The 24,268-nt window shown below is 44.3% G+C and overlaps 1 protein-coding gene across 1 annotated transcript in view; it reads right to left on the bottom strand.

Annotated features, from left to right (window-relative positions):
• The window catches only part of creg2 (cellular repressor of E1A-stimulated genes 2), a 46,697-nt gene extending 23,670 nt beyond the window's left edge, over window positions 1-23,027 (bottom strand). Inside the window, exon 1 of the mRNA XM_072577611.1 lies at window positions 22,484-23,027. Coding sequence (XP_072433712.1) covers window positions 22,484-22,927 — 444 coding nt within the window. The 5' untranslated portion in view covers window positions 22,928-23,027. The remainder of the gene's footprint in view (window positions 1-22,483) is intronic.
• Between the last annotated feature and the right edge of the window lie 1,241 nt (window positions 23,028-24,268).

Below are 24,268 nucleotides of genomic sequence, written 5' to 3'. Positions count from 1 at the left end.
TAGAACATTATATCACTTTGTGATATACATCTTCCACAATTATAACTTTGCAAAACTATTCTCACTCTTCTCTGTTTCTCCTTCATCTCAGAATGCTCAACTGTCAAAGGCTTATGAAAAGGACATCACTCTCTAAAACCATTACCAATTAATGTTGTGCTGGAAGTGAGGTTAATGTGTTGCTTGGGGTAATGTATCAGGTGTTAGTGTGCAGGAGCAGTTACTGGTGACAGAGAAAAGCAAGGAGATGTCATAGAGTCATAGAGATATACAGCATGGAAACAGACCCTTTGGTCCAACCCATCCATGCCGACCAGATATCCCAACCTAATCTAGTCCCACCTGCCAGCACACATCTCATATCCCACTAAACCCTTCCTATTCATATTCCCATCCAGATGCCTTTTAAATGTTGCAATTGTAGCAGCCTCCACCACTTCCTCTGGCAAACCATTCCACACATGTACCACCATCTGCATCAAAAAGTTCCCTCTTAGGTCTCTTTTATGTATTTCCCCCTCACTCTAAACCTATGCCCTCTAGTTCTGGACTCGCCCACCCCAGGGAAAAGACTTTGTCTATTTATCCTATCCATGCCCCTCATGATTTTATAAACCTCTATAAGGTCACCCCTCAGCCTCTGACGATCCAGGGAAAACAGTTCCAGCCTATTCAGCCTCTCCCTATAGCTCAAATCCTCCAACCCTGGCAACATCCTTGTAAATCTTTTCTGTACCCTTTTGAGTTTCACAACATTCTTTCAACAGGAAGCAGAACAGTGTTGCACACAATATTCCAAAATTGGCCTAACCAATGTCCTGTACAATAGCAACATGACCTCCCAACTCCTGTACTCAATACTCTAACCAATGAAGGAAAGCGTACCAAATGCTTTCTTCACTTGATCCCATTGTAATCTGAAGTAACCTTCTTCGCTGTCCACTACACTTCTAATTTTGGTGTACTGCTGGAGGTCAAGGTTCCCATTCAATGCTGCTAAAGAGATGAGGACTTCACAGGCCTAGCAACAAGTAAAATATTGATTGCTCCATACAAGTGATTGAGTTAGTGCTTGGAAAGCTGAAGCAGACATCAGCGCCAAGGCTAAAAATATACAAGAATCCAATACTAACTTCAAGAGTGCCAGTAGCACAGCATCGTCATTCTGCAATGTACTTTGGAGAAGCATTCACTTCCAAGATATGTCAGCCAGCCCCTTTCAACAGGGACCCACATTTACACACCTTGCAACTGTGGAAGAAGCTCAAACAGCTGGCATGCAGATTCTGCAGTTACATATTGCTCCATCTTGGGCAGATTGGTACAGCAACTGGATAGAGGCTTTCAAGGAATTGCTAAACATCTGCATTCCATCCTCTCATACGCTGATAGAGGTGATTTGTTCCAGGCCCTTGGGAGTGGCAGTAGCACATGGAGTGGCATATATTGATCTCTCTCAGAATGCTAGCATACACGTTCCTTTCTCACCTCTCTGTCAATACCCATTATGGTGCCAGAATGCCAGCTGAACCAGACCGCGCCAATCAAATCCAATGTGTAGACTGAACCTCTCATGCTCAAGCTCCCAGGAGTCATAATATACAGTCACCACAAACACCTCCGTACAGCAATGTCAGCATTCCGTCCATTCTTTTGAGAGTGAGAGAGCGCCTTGTAGAGGCTGTAGTTACAGAAAGCTTCTGTTTCGAGAGACACCACAGTTTTAATACTTAGATGGCAAGAGAGCATAGGACAATACTCTTTTCGTATGTATTCCCTTTTCATTGCACCTATTTAGTCTGCACTGTTAAAATGTCTATGATACAGAAATTACTTAGATATTTTTACTTATTTATTCCAGAATATAGTAAAAAGTGAAAGAGTAACAAGAATTCTTAATATTGATGGGTGAATGTCATTTTTTCAAGCAAGCTTATTGATCAGGACAAAAAAGTACTAAGAAATCAATGGCTCTGTGATTTCCCTGGCTCCAAAATACAGATTGTTCCCTCTTCTTCTTCCAGTTCTCTCCAGTAAAAGCCTATGGCTTGTGACCCATACAGAACCGGTACAATAGCGGATGATAAAATCAAAGAGTTGCATACTACTATCAAAGGTGGGTGGGCCCCACCTGATGTATCGAAAGATGAAGTTCTCCAAAAGCTAAAAGACTACATAGAGCATCAATTTGACTTATCAAAAGCCTGCACCGAGGTCAGACAGAAGTACTGTACCTCCACGGGACAGTGGTCCCTGGACGACATTAAAAGGGTCTGGGGAGAAACAATTCAGATGAAGGAAAAAGAACGGACGAGGCAGTCTCTCAGGGACAGATCTGACAAGAAACAAAATCATGGTGCGTTCCCAATATGAGCCAGATTTGACCAGTACCAAAGAGCCAACTGGAAGCAGTTGGTGAGCAATTAAAAAGAGCAAAACTTGAGGTAGAAAGATTGGAAATTAAAAATGAAAAATTTTGAGTCTGAAATTAAGGAATACAAAATAAGAACGTGTAAAGAATCAGTAACACAACTAGCAGACAAAGGGAAATGCACTGGATCCTGGCCAGGGTATCCCTGCTTATATCAACTAGAAAGTGAACAGTGGAAAGCACAGAGATGTGAGGTGGGTTTAGAAACAGATTTGGAATCCTCCAGTGATTTTCATGAAGAAGATGATGTAAGGCACGAGTACACCCAACAGTTTTCTCAAAAAACCAGTCAACCCAGAGAACACTGAAAAATGATCTAAAGAGTTACCACTCCCCAAGAAAGAGGAATTAAGACATGGGAACAACTAGAACATTTTAGAGGCATTTACAGTCTTCACTCGCTAAGTGGAGTCCAAATTTGAACTGTAATGGTGCCTGGCAGTGCAGCGGGAAGATTGGCCAAGAAGGTGTGAGAAGCCCTCGAGAAAAGCGAACAACAGATTAGAAATTGGTTATGGGAATTCAGTCCTGTAAGAATGGACTGGGGAAGAATCGCAAGTTGTCAACAGAAAGGAATGGAAGACATATTGGAATATGACAAGTGGTTCAGAACAGTTTAGTTAGAACACTTTTAATTAGCAATGAGGGACCCGAGAAAATGGAGTAACCTTGGTTCCATGAAAGTCGCTTTTGTAGGGGTCCTGAAGCCAGAGTTATCAAAGATGCTGAAGATAAACCTACCGGATTGGGAAGGCAGAGAAATAATTTAAGCATATCTAGTAGACCGGTGCAATTATTTGGACAGGGATATGGGAGCTAAAGTTCGGACCATGCAGGTCACCGATGGGAAATTTGGAGAACCAAACAAACAACTATCAGGAAGACCTCCAGGGCAGTGCCACTATTGTGGAAAAGAGGGACATGTCTGTCTAAGCAAAGAGGCTGAGGATGTTGGAAGGACAAGCCGCAGAGAACAAGCCCCTCATCAGAAGACAGCTCTTTGGAGGAATTTAAACAGCTCTCCTCTGGATAACAAAAACAGTTGCTTAAGTTGACAATAAACTGGCTGAGTCCACCCTCACCGCACCACTCCTTGCACTGATACATCAATGAGGAGATGGAATATATATATTTATGAGGGTGGGCAATCAAGATGTAGAGTGTCTCCTGGATACAGGGATAGAATTGACTTGGCTGCCCGTGTTACAGATGTTCCTTGTCTTTGGATGGTAAATACAAAACGACTATGACGTTGGGGGGTTGGGGAATTGACCCAGAGGAGAACATGCCCAATGTCCATCAAGCTGGGTCCACGTGAGTCAACTACATCAGTCTGGGTGGGATCTCTTGGGAATGGACATCCTGACCCAGGTAAATTCCTTGTTGAATTTTGAGAACTCTTAGGTGACATGCCTTTTGAAAAAAGGAATTGAAAGAAAACCCAATCTGGGCAAAAGATAAAAATGATTGCAACCAGCATCATTTACCCCCATGCCCCCCCTGCATCAAACAATACCCCATTAGCCCAGCCCCACTGCAGGAATCTTGCCTGTTGTCCAATAACTAGAAGAACAAGGTGTACTAGTGAAAACACACTGCTCCTCCGACAGCCTTGTGTGACCAGTATGAAAACCTGATGCAACTTGGCATCAGACCATCGACTATAGAGAGGCCAACTAACGCATTGATCTGAAGGTCTCTTTGATTGCAGATCCTGCCACCATTTTTAATGTCCTCACACTGTAACACAAATACTTCCTGGTGATAGATATGGCCAACGGGTTTTGGTCAGTACCTTTGTGAAGTCCAACAGTGGTTCACCTTCATTGTCCAGCAACAACAGCACATCTGGACCTGGCGACAACACGGTTTCCATAGCAGCCTTACTATGTTCCACATGGCCCTGCAAAATCACTTGCAAGAATTACCCGCTATGGTCCTCTACAGTCATTCAGTACATGGATGATATTCTAGGAACTGCAGCTACGAAGCCTGCTGGACCACTTACACTCCTGAGGAAATAAAACCAACTTGAACAAGGCTCATGTGTTGCAGGAAGAGTTTGTGTATCTGGGACAAAGGATTCCAAAGGGAAAAGGAGAACTTGCCCAGGATAGAACCGCAACCATTCAGACAGCTAAGCAGCCCATGACTATCTAGGAGCTCAGGTCCTTTCGGGGATTTTTTTAATAGGAGCTGGATCGACTCCTACACAAAATTAGCACAGCCACTGAACAACAGAAGGAAACACTGGAAGCCAAGTGGGAAGGACCCTACCAAGTGTTGCTGACCACCCAAGTCGCAATGAAAATCCAAGCGAAGAAAGCTTGGATACACGTGTCACACGTTAAACGTACAACCAATGACTGAAGCTGAAATTTTATAAGAACTATAATGTTTGATCCAAAATGTCGAAGTTTATTGTATTACTGACAGTTTGTATTTTGTGTGTTTGCTTACTAGAGACAAAGGAAAATGGAATTACATGTAAACACCTCTTTATATACGTCTGACACTTATGCCAAACGAGCTAGTGTTTCCAGTTGTTGGGTGTGCTCCCACATACCCATCCACTTGAAAGGGGACATCCTCTTAAGTCCCATCCCTTTTAATATATCCGAAATGGCAGAACGGGGAATTCGCCAGAACATCTCCATGGAGGATCTGGCCAACTGACACAGCAGTCCTCAGCAGGACAGGAGTGCATTAAAAACACATGACTGACCCCCGAGAGCAGTGGGAGTCAGCAGGTTACACCCTGACTGCCCCTTTCAGAAATGGTATCAGCCTAATTACAACACCTCGCAATGACCTCCTTTCTTGACTCTTACTAACACCACTGAAATGGGGAGACCACCAGGAGGGATATGTTCATGTAAAATCTAGATGGGAGGGCAGGAGATGGGATACAGCAAATGTTCCCACTATTGGAATGTAACCCAGGGTGTTGGCTCCACCCTTCTGACATTCCAAACCCTCACCAGCAAAGGTACCTTCCAGCAAAGGTGGTATCCTAAGATAACAACTAGGTTTACCCCGTATAGCAGTACTTACGCCTGGTTACCCCCATCATGGATCGGTTGGTGTTATAAGAGTTAAGTTGTCTCCTCTGTCCATCACTCATTCTCCCTACCTGAGATACTTCATTGGCAAAGATTCAAAAGGGCCATTACAGAATCAGAGAAATTCTTTTCCATCCTGGTCTACTTGTATGGGACTGCTAAATTGGCAAGAGACTATATGAACATGGCAGCCACCTTGGAACAGGTGGCCAATGATACTGTAGAGGCCTTGGATGAAATAAGCCCTGAAATGGTAGCCATCCATAAAACAACGTTGCAGAGCAGAATGGCCCTCAGTTGGATACTAGCCAAAAAGGTAAACACTTGTGCTCTAATCAAGGCCAAATACTGCACGTATATCCCAGACGACTCCGAAGCAATCACCAATTTAGCAGCTCATACCCAAAAAGAGATGGACAAACTAAAACAATCCCCATCTCCTATCTTACTGAGCTGGCCAACTGGCTGGCTGGGTTCACTGAGAACATCACTGGTACAGGGTATAGCATTATTCGTTGTAATAATTATCATTTTATATTTTTTTTGTCAGTTAAATGTTGCTGTCAACAGGCAGCCACAACTGCTTCTCTGCAGGTGAGAATCTTTGGCATGTCTGGCAGCCCTTTTATGCATCACGCAGAATACGTCTAAGCCAACTTTCACTTGTGTGCTTTGTGATTCACTGAAGGGAAAATCCAACAGGGGCTCGTTAGGGCTGCCAGTGACCGAGCAGAACAAAATGGCCAACAGCTGGCGATGGCTAATGCAGCAGAATATGGCTGACAGTATTAGAGAGCTTGGGAAAATACTTGCTTAGTGTAGTTACATTTTTGCTATGAAAACCTGAAGCTGTAAATGATGTGTGTATTGCAATAAAAGTTGACTGAACCTACCATTGGACTCGGACTCTCATAGAAAACTATGAGCTCTTACATTGTCGAATTATGTTTCTTGCAGTCACTGTGTGGGCAACTTTAATCAATGTTGCACAGACTTGTTATTCTGAATAGAATACGTCACTGTGATAACTTATGTCAACAGCATTTTGCAAAAAGCTCCCAGGCCAATCAAGGCATTGGAATGCAACCCTCAAGGAGCCATTAGTATGTTCCTGATGATCCTGTAACTATTATCATACTTGTGTTGCTCAGGTATGATGATGTTATCAACCAGGTTAAGGTAGGGTTATCGCTCCCTTTTGGCAACCATCCTCTGATATTCCTGCTACCCTAGGATGGTGGAAGGCAATGATAAGTATATCAGGATGGCAGCTGTCAGTGAAACTAGTTCTTAGTTCATCTTCCTCAGGATTAGTGATAACTATACATATGCAGTTAATATTTTCCTGCATATAGGAAAACCCATCACTCTTGCAAATCTCAGATTTCTGTCATTCTGGTGTCAATTGAGGGAGTAAGGTACTGTTAAGAGTTGGCTGCTGACCTGTCTCATTCAGCTATATAATGCAGACGGGAGAGTCAGTCCCAAAGCAGCCGGGAGGAGCCTGAGGCAAGTGTGATGATGGTCTCCTGTGACTTTGCTAATGACTATATTTATTCTAGTTGTCTAAGGGCCTTCATGCCTACCAGGCACAAGTCAAGAGTATGACGATTTGCTCTGCATTTGCTGGAATTAATGCAATTCCAATAACAGTCAGGAAGTTCAAGGATAAAACAATTCACTTGATTGACGCACTGTATTGGGCTGCAACTTTCAATAAAGTCATTCCTTCTATCACATGTTCACCATGACTACAATTTGTACTGTCTACAAAACGAATTGCAGCAACTAGGCTTCTTTGACAGCATCTACCAAACGCACAGTTTCTCCCACCTAGAACAACACGGGATCCAAATGCCTAGGAAAACCACCACCTGGAGGTTTTCTTCTAAGTTACACTTCTCCCTTCAAAATATATTGCCATACATTTACTGTAGCGCCATCAAAATCCTAATGCTGTCAGTAACAGCACCACTGTTAAAGAGCATGGGTTACAGCAGTGCAGCAAGATGGCTCACCAATACTTCTCCAGGGACATTAAGAAATGGAAAACAAGTACTGACCTTGTAAACAATGCTCAGATCCTGAGAACAAGTGAAAAATAAACATGCAAGTGTTACAGAATGTCCATGAAGTTGCATCCTTGGAGATTTAATTTGTTCTGAGGGTGCACTGTTACAGCACATGCAGCCACCTCCAGGACAACTACTTGCACTCAGTGGATCCACTTATGTAGTTAGTAAGGTTTTCATCCAGTGGTTCATACTTCACAACTGACTACGAGCAGACGCTGGTGGCAGAGATGGCAGTGGTGCAACTGCATCAAAGGGGTGCAATCCTTTCCAAGCACTACTCAACTGAAAACAAATGCTTACCCCCTCGGGTTGTCACTGAGGAGAATGCTAAATGTGCATCTGCAACTTGGCTAAATACTCACCGAATGCTCTGTAGTCTTTCCACAGTAACACAAAGGATAAGGAATCCACCTCATTCACTTGTGATTGATGGGTGCAGGGAATTGTATGACATACCCTTGAGGAGCTTCAAATTTGGTTCTCTCAAGAACAGTTCTTCTCCATTGTTGTGTAGATACTGACTGATAATTAAAGAGGATGACATAGATACATACTGATAAATTATCACTATTGTCCACCAAGCGAAGAGGGATAACGGCAAGAGAAGGACATGAAGATGGGGACTCCACTCAAAGCACTCTCACACTTTTCACTAGTTGCCTGCAACTTCAGCCCTAGCTCCAGCTCCAACTAGTAGACAACATGTTGCTTCATCTCCGAAAATCATCATCTTCCCCTGGACAAGGACAAGTAGAGCTGCATTTGTTGGATCTTCAGGGACTCCCCAAAGGTCACAAGCCAAAGGTTTCTCAACAGTCAGGATAAAGACCTAAACAGGCTGCTTTCAATTCTGCTGAAGCTATATGAGATGTGACATGTAGAAGCAATTAAAGTGCAAGTTCAAGTGATTGTAATTAATAAGGAGATGAATACGCACAGTTGACAAAATATTGTCTTGTTTGATTTCATACGCAATGCACTAGAAGACCCTTCAAATGTCCCTAACAACAACTTTCGAGGGTAATGGTGACAATCATAGCCATTATCAATGCATATCCACCAGGTACAGTAGACAGGTCCTCTTCTTGGCAGCTGCAGCTGTCTGATCTACCTAATATGACAGTCAGCTTCCAGACACACTATTAGAACATAGAACATAGAAAAGTACAGCACAGAACAGGCCCTTGGCCCACGATGTTGTGCCGAGGTTTAATCCTAATGTAAAATACAGTGACTTAACCTACGCACCCCTCAACTCACTGCTTTCCAGGTGCATGTCCAGCAGTCGCTTAAATGACTCTGCTTCCACCACCACAGCTGGCAACGCATTCCATGCATTCACAACTCTCTGCATAAAGAACCTACCTCTGACTTCTCCTTTATACCTTCCTCTTAATATCTTCAAACTATGATTCCTCAAACCAGTCAATCCTGCCCTGGGGAAAAGTCTCTGGCTATTGACTCTATCTATCCCTCTCATTATTTTGTACACCTCGATCAGGTCTCCTCTATTCCTCCTTCTCTCCAGAAAGAAAAGTCCGAGTTTATTCAACCTTTCTTCATAAGGCAAGCCCTCCAGTCCAGGCAGCATCCTGGTAAACCTTCTTTGCACCCTCTCCAAAGCCTCTGTATCTTTCCTAAAGTAGGGCGACCAGAACTGGACACAATATTCCAACTGTGGTCTCACCAGGAACTTGTAGAGCTGTAGCAAATCTCGCGTCTCTTAACCTCGATTCCCTTGTTATTAAAAGCCAAAACACCATATTATCTCTTAACAACCCTATCCACTTGGCTGGCAACTTTGAGGGATCTATGTACTTGCACACCCAGATCCCTCTGTTCCTCCACACTGCCAAAAATCCTGTCTTTAATCCTATATTCAGCATTCAAGTTCGACCTTCCAAAATGCATCACTTTGCATTTACCCAGGTTGAACTCCATCTGCCATTTCTCAGCCCAGCTCCGCATCCTGTCTATGTCACGATGCAACCTGCAGTAGCCCTCTATACTATCGACGACAACTCCAACCTTTGTGTCATCTGCAAATTTACAAATCCACCCCTCAATCTCCTCATCCAAGTCATTTATAAAAACTACAAAGAGCAGAGGCCCAAGAACAAAGCCCTGCGGGACCCCACTCAACACTGACCTCCAGGCAGAATACTTTCCATCCACAAACACTCTTTGCCTTCTGTTAACCAGCCAATTCTGAGTCCAGATAGCCAAATCTCCCTGTATCCCATACTTCCTGACTTTATGAATGAGCCTACCATGGGGAACCCTACCAAAAGCCTCGCTGAAGTCCATATGTACCACATCCACTGCTCGACCGTCGTCGACCTGTCTCGACACCTCCTCAAAGAACTCAATAAGATTTGTGAGGCATGACTTGCCCCTCACAAAGCCATGCTGACTGCCTTTAATCACGCTATGCTTTGCCAAATAGTCATAAATCCTATCCCTCAGAATTCTTTCCAAAACTTTGCTGACCACAGACATAAGACTGACTGGTCTGTAATTGCCAGGGATTTCCCTATTGCCCTTCTTAAAAAGAGGAACAACATTCGCCACCTTCCAATCCTCCGGTACAAATCTTGTGGAGTGTGAGGAGGCAAAGATCCTCACCAGGGGCTTAGCAACCTCCTTTCTCGCTTCCCGGAGCAGCCTGGTCTGGCCCAGTGAACTTATCAATCTTAATGTTTTCCAAGATTTCCAGCACATCAACTTCATCAATCTTGATCTGGTCAAGACTGTATCCCAGCTCCTCTACGTTTTCATTCACAACAAGTTCCCTTTCCTTGGTGAAAACCGAAGCAAAAAACTCAGGGCTTCCCCTATCTGCTCAGACTCCACACACAAGTTCCCTCCACTATCCCTGATCGGCCCCACTTTCTCCCTGATCATTCCCTTACTCCTCACGTATGAGTAAAATGCCTTTGTATTCTTCCGAGAGACCAAACAAACTGAGTCTCGGTTTGTAAATGTGATTACTACCTCTTGTAACCTGTGTCCCTTCATCTTATGTAACTCTCTTGCATGTTGTGTAGGTAAGGGAAAATAAATGGGAGAACTTAAGAACCTGAATACAAGGAAAATTAAAGAAAAAATCTGCCTTTCTGAGACCAATTTGAAGACTAGGGAAATACACTCAAGTACAGTAAATTAAGTACAGGATCAGGCTCAGATGTAATGTCCCCAGAGTGGAAAATCTTGCCAATATGTCTAAGATCACAAGTGAACTGTTGAACCATAATTCGCCTCAGGAGAGAAGTGAAGGTGTAGAAATTGAGAGAAAAACATTGTGCCGGGTTTATTACAAGCGCTTAAAAGCAAGTCTAGTGTTACTCTACCAACTTTGACAGACAACATGGGTCATAAAATCAGTCACTAAAATAAACTGCAATTGTGCAGATTAATATAAATAACCCTGAAATATTTTGGTAACTGGACAGTTCCACTGAAATTGGGATCGACAGTAGGAATATAAGAAATACATTCACAGCTGATAACTGTTAAACATGATTTATGATGATAATCAGGGGAAAAACACTGGATTATGTACAGTCAACAACAGTCTATGAAAGAGCACAAGGATTTTTGAGTGGAAAATTATTTTAGTTGCATTCGTCAGGAGCCAATTCTTTTTTCTAACAATGATCAAACTCGTTACATGTGATATTCAGCAATTCTAAGTTAGTCACCATACAGTTCTGCATAACAATGACCTTTTAAGCCATTTTATCTTATGTTTTTGTGATAACTAGTTGTGCATCATGCTTTTGTATAATCAAATGTAATTGGATGTCTAATAATTGACTGCGATGATTATCTACATGGGTGATTAATTATTGTGTTCCTTCAAGTATGTACCCTTGGTTAGTATCCAAGTTTTGACAAAATGTTCAAGCTTACAGTGGTCATGGTGCTGTAAAGTATGTTTAATAAATTACTTGCAGAACATAAAAATGTGCACAAATAAGATACCACCAATCCATTAATCTTCAGTACAATAAATTGCATGATGCAAAGAGGAAATCATTTTTTATTCTAGAATATTCAATTAACTCATGTCACCAACCATTGAAAGCTATGAAATAGTAGGGTCAAGCTATTACTGGGACCTGGTTTTCAAACGGATATTAGTATGTGGGATTGAAGTTGGATGTAGTAATTTGCATAACTAATTACAATATTCCACAAAGCACTGTTCAACTGAAAAATAATCCAAAAAGTGATTGTTGGACTCTCCACAGAGTGCAAATTATTGAAGTAAATGTTCCCTCAGCACTGCATCCCACTGATACTTGAATCATGCTCCACAGAAGTGAGCTGTCCAAGGTTATAATTAACAGCATCAAGAGCTGAATAAACACTACAGCAAGAATTGAAATGTAACTGGATATACCAATGTTCTTATCCTTGCATAACACTATGACATAGTGTTAGTGTTGGTCAGCTCATAATCCAGAGGTTTAGGCTAATGGTCTGGGGATGTATGGTCAAATCCCACTAATGATGCAACTTGCATTTCATCAGTAAAGTTGGAACATAAAGCTAACCTCAGCTATAGTGACAATGACAATTATCATAAATTATCATAAAAACCAATCCAGTTCACTGATGTCTTGTAGAGGAGGAAATTTTCCATCCTTAGCTGGTCTGGCCTACATGTGATTCTCGATCCACAATAATGTGGTTGACTTCTCACTGCACTTGAAATGGCCAGCAAGCCACTCAGTTAATAGGCAAATAGGGATTGACAACAAATGCTGATTTTACCACTAATGCCCACATCTTGTGAAAGGATAAAGTAGGCAAATCTCACAAAGAATTCTGTTAAAATTATTGGAGCTGAAATCCATGGGGAGAAAGCACAGATAGCTAAGTATTACTGTTAATCAAAAAGTCATAATCAAAAATTCTTTCCACATGAAATATATTTAGAAAATGTTGATACTTGTTTGAAGTTACTCACTACATGACTATGGATTAACACCTGGTGTGTAAAAAAGTTGGAATCTGCACAGATCAGATCCATGATCTCTATTTTTACTAATTATCCGCTCTAATACTCCATGTTGTGAGCTCAAAGTTTGGAGTCAACACAAACTGAAAGAACTGTGGATGCTGTAAATCAGAAACAAAACTAGAAATTGCTGTGAAAGCTCAGCGTGTTTGGCAGCATCTGTGGAAAGAAATCAGAGTTAACGTTTCGGATCCAGTGACCCTTCCTCAGAACTGATATAAAACTCAGAAAATGTCAGTTTATATGCAGAAGGTAGGGTGGGGGCAGGGGGCAAGGAGTGAACGATAGGTGGAGATAGAGCCCAAAGACAGAGAACATTTGTACAAACAAAGGAGTGGACAATGATCTGGCTAGGAGCCTGAATAACTGTTAATGGGAATGTTAGTGGCTAATAATTGCTCCTCGGATGCTGCCTGACCTGCTGTGCTTTTCCAGCACCACACTCTCGACTCTGATTTCCAGCATCTGCAGTCCTCATTTTCTCCTAATAATGGGCTGTGAGCAACAACAGTCCATGTGATAACAAGGCCTGCTGTGTAGGGGTAGGTGTAAGGACATGGGAGTGCTCAAGGCCTAAAGTTATTGAACTCGATATTGAGTCCAAGAGGCCGCAGGGTCCCCAAGCAGAAAATGAGGTTGTGTTCTGCCAATTTGTGCTGAGCTTCGCTGGAGCACTGCAGCAAGCCTGAGACAGAGACGTTGGTCAGGAACAGGGTGACGTGTTGAAATGGCAGGCAACTGGAAGCTCAGGGTCTTTTTTTGTGGACAGAAAGCAGATGTTCTGCGAAACCCAATGTAGAAGAGACCACTTTGAGAGCAGCAAATGTGGTAGACGAGACTGCATGAATTGCATGTCCAACTGTGCTTCCCCCTCTTTGGGCTCTATCTCCAACTATCATTTACTCCTTATCCCCTCTCCCCACCCTCTATGCTGCTTATAAACTGACATTTTCTTCACTATCATCAGTTCTGAGAAAGAGTCACTCGATCTAAAAGTTTAATTCTGACTTCTCTTCACAGATGCTGTCAAACATGACAGTGAACTCTTCTTCTGTTGCCTTCGCCTCTGTACCAATTTCTTTGAACAAGAATCCTCTCCCCATCCCACAGACCCCTTTGCTCAGCTCCAACACTCTCCCTCTACCTGGACCTCTCCCTCTGGCCTTTAACCTGCACTTGACCTGTTCGCTGAGAACTGTTGACGTGAAATTGGTCACCTTAATTTCTCTGAACCCCGCCTTACCCATTCCAAACTGCCCTTCCACTTTGTGCCCTCAGATCCAACCCTGACTTTGTTATTAAGCCTACCTAAGGTTGGTGCTGTTATAGTCTGGCAGACCAACTTCAATATTGCTGAGTGCCAGCCCTCAGATACCTCCTCCTATCTCTCCCTGGATTATGACCCCCAATGGACCATTAGGCCATTGTGTCAAGTTCAGTCACCAATCTCACTTCATCTGGTAACCTCGCCACCACTACCTCCAAGCTGATAATCCCCCAACTCCGCACACTCGCTTCTACCTCCTTCCCAAAATCCGCAAACAGGACTCCCTGGGCAGACCCATTGTTTCTGTCTGCTCTTGCCCCACAGAACCTATCTCCTCCTATCTTGACTTGGTCTTTCTCCCCTGGTCCAGTCCCCCACCCCCACTTGCATTCATGATTCCTCTGACACTTGACGCCAGTTTCAGAATTTCCAGTTTGCGGGCTCCGGTTGCCTCCTCTTTACCATGGATGTGCAATCCCTTTACTACATATCTGTCCCTCACCTGGATGCACTCAGGGCTCTGGAACAAAGACCTGAACTGTCCCCACCCACCACCACCCTCCTGAACAACTTTTAACTTGCCTCATTTTCTTCATGAGGGAGGGTGGCCAGGGGTACCCACAAGGACCCTAGATACGGCCATCTCTTTGTGGGCTACATAGAACATTCCTTGTTCCAGTCCTATTCCAGCCCCTACCCACAACTCTTTCTCTGGTATATCAATGATATCATCAGTGTTGCTTCCCTTTCTTGTCCGGAATTGAAAAAAAATGATCAATTTTGATTTCCATTTCCAACCCGCTCTTACTTTCACCTGGTCCATCTCTGATTCCTCCCTTCCCTTCCTCGATATCTCTATTTCCATTTCTGGGGATAGGCTGGCCACCAATATCCATGACAAACCCACTCACTCTCAGTTGCCTTGATGACACATCCTCACACCCCGCTTCCAATAAAGACTCTACTCCATTCTCCCAGTTCCTCAGTTTCCATCGCCTCTGTTCTGATGATGCCTACTTCGACAAGGCAGCCTCCAAAATGCCCACCTTCTTCCTCAACCAAGTACCACTATTGACAGGGCCCTCAGTCAGGTCCAACCCATCTCCTGCACTTTGGCCCTCAACCCTTCACTTCCCTCCTGCAACAGCAATACGGACCCCCTTGTCTTCACCTAGCATCCCACCAGCATCCACACCCAGAGGATCATTAACCATCATTTTTGTCACCTCCAGCAAGATGCCACCACCAGACACATATTCCCCTCTCCTCCCTTGTCAGCCGTCCTCAGGGACTGTTCCGTCTGGGACACCCTGGTCCACTCTTCCTTCAATCCCAAACCCCTCCACAGCCCCATGGCACCTTCCCGTGCAACCACAGAAGACGTAATGCCTGTCTGTTTACTTTCGCCCTCCTCAGCATCCACGCGCCCAAACACAACTTCCAAGAGTTTTCCCAGTGATTTCTATTTTTATTCTGGACTAAGTACCCTTGCTTGCTCTTGTGCTCCTCCATGTGGCCAGATATGAAACATACTAAGAGGCCTGGCAGACCTTTATTTCAATCTAGCAGTTAGTAAAACATGGGGCGGCTCAAAGCAGGACAGTGTCTGAAAATAACATTTGAAACATTTGCCAGCTACAAATCGTATTAAAAGAAAAACAACTAGGATAAGTATCAATAAAAATTCAAATAAATACTCATTTCCAAAATATTATTAGATTTTCCTTTGCATTGGTTACAAACCTGTTATTCATTTTGATTTATTAAACATCAAATCTTCCATCAAACTGCAGCCAGTTATCTGGTTAACAATTCACTTCCTTTTAGAGAAATTACAATCAGAGTGCACTATCGTATATCCTACTCAATTTTTTTCTTGGACTTATAAGGAATGTTTGGTCAAATTCCGAACACAATGACCTAAATCCCCTGGTCTACAGGTAGTGAGACACCAGATGCATTTCCAGAGACATGAGATGGGATGCACAGCTGTCTCGACGGACCAATTTCACAGGAGTTGCCCAGGAAATGTAAATTCCAATTCGGGACCATGAGTTAGTGTGAGAGATTTGGGAGAGAACTGACCTACTTACCAGAATAGTTATCTGGGAAATGTTAGACACATTAAAAGCATGTCTAACACTTGAGGAACTATATAAGTGGAGAAAGTGAGGACTGCAGATGCTGGAGATCAGAGCTGAAAATGTGTTGCTGGAAAAGAGCAGCAGGTCAGGCAGCATCAAAGGAACAGGAGAATCGACGTTTCGGGGGCTGATACCCGAAACGTCGATTCTCCTGTTCCTTGGATGCTGCCTGACCTGCTGCTCTTTTTCAGCAACACATTTTCAGAACTATATAAGTGACCCACTAACCCTGAATCCCACTGATTATCCCACCAGCATTACTCCTGGCTATCCTGACTTTTCAAACATCCTATTGCTCCCTCACCTCCATCTTTCCTAAACCCTCTGGCCTCCTTCTAATCCATCTCTCCCTCTGCTTTCTGACTTCCACTGGCTTTCCCAGCTTTCTGTCAATCACCTGACTCTCCAACTACCCTTTCGGACCCTCATAACCCCACCTAATTCCCTACTAAATCCAGACCCCAAACTCCTGACTTCCCCCTCACCATCCTGAGGCTCTGGCCTTCTTCTGTTCTGACTCCCTGCAGTTCTCAGACCTCCCACTGCTTCTCCTGAGTCTCTGACATCCCTCCCATCCGGCCTACAACCTTCACTCTGCTCCAAAAAGAAATTCCCTAACCCAAGCTCCCCATCCTACCACTCCACTAGTTGGCACCCTAGTTCACTCACTTTTACTAGCCCATTGAAAAGCTGTTTGAGTGTCCCAAAGGGCTTCACTGTATTAATGAATGAATGAAGACTTCCCAATAAAGTCTCATTCCTCTTCCCCCGCTCCACATTTCTGAAGAGATCAAGTATTCAATCCTGGCCAGAAATGTGGAGCTCCATTCTTGGGGAAAATAATAGGAGCTCAATAGCAATTTGCCCTCGAATGCTACTCCTCAGAGGATCCCAAACCCCAGGCCCAAATACAGGAGAGGCCTCTTACTCAACTAAAGCTGATGTGCATCATGGTGCTGAGGAGGTGCCAATGGGGCTTAACCCAGAATTTACAAGGACGTTTAAACATCTGATCGGTGGCGTTTGCCAGATGCCCAGATTGCTCCATGATTCTGTTGGGATCAGAGAGCCAGAGTCATGGAGACTTAGATTATTTGCTTTGTGCTTACTTTGGCCTTTTCAAAGGTTTACTTCAGAGGGTTTCAGAAATGAAAAAAACTAACCTGATTCTAAATCAGTTGGAGTGTCAAGGCAGTACAGCATCTACAGCAATGTTAACTCTGTACCCGGTCTCCATATTCCCATCCTCCCTGGGGATAATGTTAACCCTGCACCCAGTCCCTGCAATCCCTCCCATCCTGGGATAATGTTGACCCTGTACCCAGTCCCTGCATTCTCACCCTTCTCCCAGGACATTGTTGACCCTGTACCCAGTCCCTGCATTCTCACCCCTCTCCCAGGATATTGTTGACCCTGTACCCAGTCCCTGCATTCTCACCCCTCTCCCAGGATATTGTTGATACTGTACCCAGTCCCTGCATTCTCACCCCTCTCCCAGGATATTGTTGACCCTGTACCCAGTCCCTGCATTCTCATCCCTCTCCCAGGATATTGTTGATACTGTACCCAGTCCCTGCATTCTCACCCCTCTCCCAGGATATTGTTGATACTGTACCCAGTCCCTGCATTCTCACCCCTCTCCCAGGATATTGTTGATACTGTACCCAGTCCCTGCATTCTCACCCCTCTCCCAGGATATTGTTGATACTGTACCCAGTCCCTGCATTCTCACCCCTCTCCCAGGATATTGTTGATACTGTACCCAGTCCCTGCATTCTCACCCCTCTCCCAGGATATTGTTGACCCTGTACCCAGTCCCTGCATTCTCACCCCTCTCCCAGGATATTGTTGACCCTGTACCCAGGCCCTGCATTCTCACCCCTCTCCCAGGATATTGTTGACCCTGTACCCAGTCCCTGCATTCTCACCCCTCTCCCAGGATATTGTTGACCCTGTACCCAGTCCCTGCATTCTCACCCCTCTCCCAGGATATTGTTGATACTGTACCCAGTCCCTGCATTCTCACCCCTCTCACAGGATATTGTTGATACTGTACCCAGTCCCTGCATTCTCATTCCTCTCCCAGGATATTGTTGACCCTGTACCATAAGAACAAAGGAACATGAGTTGGCCATTCCATCCCTCCAGCCTGTCCTGCCATCCAATGAGATCATGATTGGTTTGTGGCCTAACTCCATATACCTGCCTTCAGCCCATACCCCTTAATACCTCTGCTTCCTGACTTCTCTTCTGAACAGTTTGGCGCTAATTCTCAGACTGTGCCCCATGGTTTTAGAATCCCTAGTTAATGGAAATAGTTTATCTTTGTCTACGCTGTCTTTTCCTGTTAATACCTTGAAGATTTCAATCAAATAATCCCTAATGTTCTAACTTAATCTTCACTGGTTTACATTGTCACTGGGTGAGGTTGTGGAGTTTCAGAGGTGATATTTCACATTTGAAAGAGTGTACATCAGCGACCAGAAGACAGACTTTCAGTATCATGACACGAAAAGGGCATGTGGCATCACTGAAGAGCTCAAGAACTGTATCATTTCAGGAATCCCTTGTTAGCTGGCTGCAGCAGAGGCAAACACTCCAGCATAAAATGAAAAGTGGACAGTTTAAATAGCATTTAGCCTTGGTTGCGCTCTCTTTGACACTGACAACAGATCTGGACCAATGTATGGGTGGCACGGTGGCTAGGTGGTTAGTATGCTGCCTCGCAGCGCCAGAGTCCCAGGTTCGATTCCAGCCTTGGGCAACTGTCTATGTGGAGTTTGCACATTCTCCCTGTGTCTGTGTGGGTTTCCTCCGGGTGCTCTGGTTTCCTCCCACAGTCCAAAGATGTGCAGGTCAGGTGAATTGGCCATGCTATTGCCCAAAGTGTTAGGTACATTAGTCAGAAGGAAATGGGTCTGGGTGGGTTACTCTTTGGAGGGTCAGTAAGGACTTGTTAGGCCGAAGGGCCTGTTTCCACACTGTAGGGAATTGATTCATAATCAGTACTCAGGCCTCTGCTGGCACTCCACTACACTCAGGTACTGGGTTCCAACAGAGGTATACAATACCTAGCAGTGAGACACCACGTCTTGAAGGACTTTTAACAGGAATGGTCATTGTAACCACTCTTTTATTGGCTAACAATTTAGGGATGTGATCCAAGGTAGGCAGGAATCGTACCAATCAGAGTGACATTTTGAGCAAAATCTTTGGAAGGAAAGAGTTGAGCTCCTTAACACTGCCTCAGATGGGTGGGAACACGGCAAAATTAGCATTTGTACCCGATGGAAAAGGACATGCACTCAGTGATAGCTGGGACCTGCAATTTTCCTGGGCCAACCTGTTTTTAGTATGAATGCCGGAAAGCTGAATGAGCCAGTGATGAGTGTACAACAGTTACTTTAGGGAGTGAGGAGTGCACTGCATTCATGTGCCCAGTAAGAAAAGGAGAGAATGGTGTGGCCTGTCCTAAACCTGATCTTTCTGCAGCACATTTCCCTGCAGTTTGGGGAGAGAGACGGACAGAGAAAGAGAGAGAGAGAAAGAGAAAGAACTGGCATCAGTGACGGTTGCGACTGTGTCCAGGTGGCACGAGAAATATTTCTGGCAGATTTGTTGCCATAGACACCAACAACCTGTGACTACAGATCTCAGTTTCACGAGTGAGTGTTTGTGGAACAGGTCTGTGAAATTCTAGCAGCATCTGCAGTGATAGAAACATGGTTTGCAGCTGGAGTTTGGCAGAGCAGCAAAAGATTGACAGAGGACAGGCGCAGGACGACCCTGAGTCAGTGGGCAAGGGGAACCCAGCATGATGTTTGCCAGCAGCAGCCATTTTTTAAAAAATTGTTCATAGGGTATTGGTATTATGGGTGACTTCAATCTACATATAGAATCATAGAATCCCTATAGCTTGGAAGCAGGCCATTCAGCCCATCAAGTCCACACTGACCCTCCGAACAGCATCTCACTCGGAACCATTCCCACAACCCCCACACCTTCTCCCTGCATTTCCCATGGTCAATCCGCCCAGCTTGCACACCCCTGGGATACTATGAGAAATTCAGCATGGCTGATCCACTGAACCGATGCATCTTTGGACTGTGGGAGGAAACTGGAGCACACCCACATAGACACAGGGAGAATGTGCAAACTCCACATAGTCAGCCAAGGGCAGAATCAAACCCAGGTCCCTGGCACTGTGAGGCAGCAGCACTAACCACTGAGACACTGTGCCTCCCCAAGAAGGGAAGGAGTGCCATGTACTGGCTAGGACTCGAACCCAGGCCTCCCACATGGTGGGAGAGAATTCCACCACTGAACCACCAACACAAGCAACTGCTGTTGCTGCCTGGATTCCAACTGGGGAACCTTTCACGTGTGTAGCAAATGTGATAACCATGACACTACAGAAAGACAATGCATATAGACTGGGTGAATAAAGCCAACGGAACATGATATAAAAAAATATGAGGTAAGATGGTTGACAGTGTAAATATACAAAAGGACCTAGATGTCACTTCTGAATTAGGATCAATGTGGAAACAGGCCCTTCGGCCCAACAAGTCTATACCCACCCGCCGAAGAGAATCCCACCTAAACCCATTCCCCATTACTCTACATTTACCCCTGACTAATGTACCTAACCTACACATCTATGAACGGTATGGGCAATTTAGCATGGCCACTTCACCTAACCTGCATATCTTTGGATTGTGGCAGGTAATCGGAACACCTGGAGGAAACCCACACAGACACAAAGAGAATATGCAAACTCCATGTAGTCAGCTGCCCAAGGTAGGAATCGAACCCAGGTCCCTGGGGCTATGAGGCAGCAGTGCTAACCGCTGAGCCACTGTGCTGCCCCAGTTTCAAGTATATTTTACATTGGGCCAATTGGCACTGGCAGTAAAGGGACTAGAGCATGGCACACATCATAATCAGAGATTCCTGAATTTCACACAGTCTGACTACGTGGAGCATGGGGGTCATTAATGTACAGAATTTTAGAAATTTGTAGGATGGAAGGAGGCCATTCAGCCCCTTGAGTCCACAACTGAAAATAAGCCATCCAGCCTTATCCCAATTTCCAGTTCTTGGTCCATAATCTTATAAATTACAGGTATTTCTAGTGTATTTCCAAATACTTTGAGGGCTTCTCCACCAGCCTTTCAAGCAGTGCCGCCTTCATCACCATCCTCAATATTCCCCTCAACCAAAACCTCCTGCTTCTGAATATAATTACATGCCTCCTGGTTATGGACCCACTGTCCAAGGGATTGAGCCTTCCAATACACTCCATTTAGACCTCTCTTAATTTTAGACTCTTCAGTTAGTTCTACCCACAGCCTCCTCTGTTCTAAAGAAAAATGTCTTATCCAATTTAGCCTATCCAATTTTTCCTTCCTTATAATGAAAACACAGACAACATGCTTATAAATCTCTTCTTATACTTTCTCCAGTGCAATCATCACATCTTTCCTGAAAGAGAGAGAGGAGGACCAAGAGACAGTCACCAGCATCTAAAACAGCGTGAGGCTGATAATCCCAAAGAACGCAGGAGAGTGGTGAGACCAGTTTCCTAAGTAGCACGAGAGAGAGCAAGGACAGCAGATTCGTAAACAGAACGAGAGAGAGCAGGCACACAGATTTTTGAACAATGTGTGAAAGCAAGGACAGCAACTTCACAAAGAGGGGACTTGTGTAAGAAGGGCAGCAGCAGCAGGAGATATAAACCAATGGCACAGAATCCCTTCACCCTGTTTCTACCTCTCAGAATTGAAGTGTGGAGTCACAGGAAAACAATCTGGTGATTTTGGATATTTCTCCCGTGACTCGTTTGAGTGGTTTAAAGCAGGAGGCATTATTGCAGCTAAAGTGTAAAGAAATTCACTTTAAAAATATTTTATATCCACATTAATTTACTAGATAGAAAGGAAATGGCTGGGCAGGTGGTGTGTTGCCACTGGAGTATAATAGAGCTGTCTAGGTATCTGTTAACTTCATCCTTAGCTCTCTTAAATTATTCAAGGAATACAAATGTTGTCTTTTTTTTGTTACTACATGTAGCACTTTATATAGCTTGCATTAAATTTAATTTGCTGCTGTTCTGTCCACTTAACACACATTAAATCCCTTTCTTGAAATTTCTCCAATCCCTTCCAATTGCTCTTCCTAAATTTGGTATTGTGCAAATTTAATAGTGTTGCATTGTGTCTCTGGCTCCAGATATATTGTGTGAGTTTTGAAACACTAGCAGTCGTAGCATTTGGCCCTGGGACATACTATCCAGTATAGCAACCCTCTGCTCTAGCACTAACACAATTCCTCTAATGAGTGCTTCCCGAGAGGGAACATTACTGCAAAGTTATTACACTAATTCCTGGTACAGGTAGTCACTGCTCTGCCTAGCACATGTCACTCTGGAACCTATGCATTCAGGGTAAAAGCTGCCCCAAAGATGTAGCTGCTGTACCTTATCCAGGGTGGAGAGGGTAGCCAGAAAACCCCAGTTGCTGGAGTGGACCATGTAGCGGGCGGTGCGCGCTTTTTCCCGCTGGGGCTGCTCGGTGGCAACCTGCTCCGGCCCCTTCGCACTCAGCCCTTCCCTGCGGTAAGAAAACATCCTGGAGGGGAAGCTGAGGACCTCTTTAGGACTGGGGAGCTCGGCCCTGGAGTTCCCATCCTGCTCCTGGTAGACAGCGGCGGGGTAGGAGGCTTTCCAGATGCTGCTGCTGCTCTCGAACAGGCGGTTGGGCATCACGTCCACCTCGACCTCCTCGTCCACCTCGGCGGACACTGCTTCCTCCTGGTTGGTGACCGCCCAGGACACAGAGTTGACGATCACATACCCGCGGCTGCAATGCACTAGGTAACCCAGCAGGAAGGCAAGGGAGGGGAGCGACAGCAGCATTGCCATGGCTCACCCCCCTCAGCAAAGCAGATCAGCTCACTCACCAAGGCGCCTGGATGTTTGCATGTAAACAGTCTTTCAACAAAACAGTGTGAAGAACACAGCCTGCACTGACATTCAAAGCAGCACCATCTGCTGGGCAAGGCCAAATCTTCTTCCACTCTGGGTATCTTTCAATCCATGAACAGTATCCTAGCTTCCAAATCGGCCAGTTTCGAATAAAAGGGGAAAGCATTGTTTGGGAAAAGTACCTAGTAAACCTGTACCCCTGTTATATTTTCGATTTCCGATCTTGACATAAAACAATTCATTTGCATCAAGATTACTCACCGTCTTGTAAAATTGCAGGTTTCTGCAAAGGAAATGGAGGCAAGGACACTTCTTCCACAAACAGGGATAAATTCCCCCTAATATTTAATATTTGCAAATATATTGGAGGACAGGAAAAAAATTCTGGCTGTAACAGTCTGCTCCTTTTTTGAAGTGTTGGAGGTGATTTCCTCAAATTCCAGGTGCAGCAATTACTATTATATATGCTGTTGCATTGTTTGGGAACTTTGGTGAAAAAAAAGTCAAAACAACAGCACTTTCAACAGGGAGAGGCACAGACAAAAGCAGCACATGGTTACATCAGTGCAGGAGAGAGAAAGAAACCCATATTGCTAACTGACACAGAGTGAACCTGCCTTTGCTGTTTGAATTCATGTATCACTAGACATCAGAGTGCATCTGGGAAAATTAACAAACAGTGAAATTCAAAATTAACCTTGAAGGAACCTGTTTGGGAGAGGTCACAGCACAGAAACAGATAAGTTAATATTTTTAAGTGTGGCCTGACAGAAAGTCTGCAGTAGTGTATAAAGTGGGTTCTTTCTTGATTATATGTTTTGTTGAGACATGTCTCTTGATTAAGCTTAAAAATATAAGCCATAAGTATTAAGTTTGCCTGGAGCAGTGTTTTGTAGAGGAACAAGATGGTGCTATTTTCTGGGTCTGTAGATTGGAAGAAGCAAAAATAGCCTTTAATAGAGTGATATGCTCTTTTTGTTAGATGTGGGAGTCGAGGGAGGGTTTATGGGTAACTGATGATTATATCTGCAATAAATGCCGTTGGTTGCAAATCCTATCAGATCGAATGGATCAATTGGAGAGAGAGTTAGAGGCAATGAGGAACTTACAAGATCAAGGGGATGTGATGGATGGCAATTATAGGAAGGGAGAAAAGTTGCAGATACAATCACGTAGATGGGTTAACTGCAGGAAAGGTAAGAGAGGTAGGCAGGTAATGCATGGAATCTTCTGTAGCAATCCCCATTTCAAACAGGTATGCTGTTTTGGAAAATGTAA

Source organism: Chiloscyllium punctatum, chromosome 9, assembly GCF_047496795.1.
Source record: "Chiloscyllium punctatum isolate Juve2018m chromosome 9, sChiPun1.3, whole genome shotgun sequence".
Classification (NCBI taxonomy): domain Eukaryota; kingdom Metazoa; phylum Chordata; class Chondrichthyes; order Orectolobiformes; family Hemiscylliidae; genus Chiloscyllium; species Chiloscyllium punctatum.
Note: the sequence above shows the minus strand (reverse complement) of the source record. Positions and strands in the feature narration are given on the sequence as shown.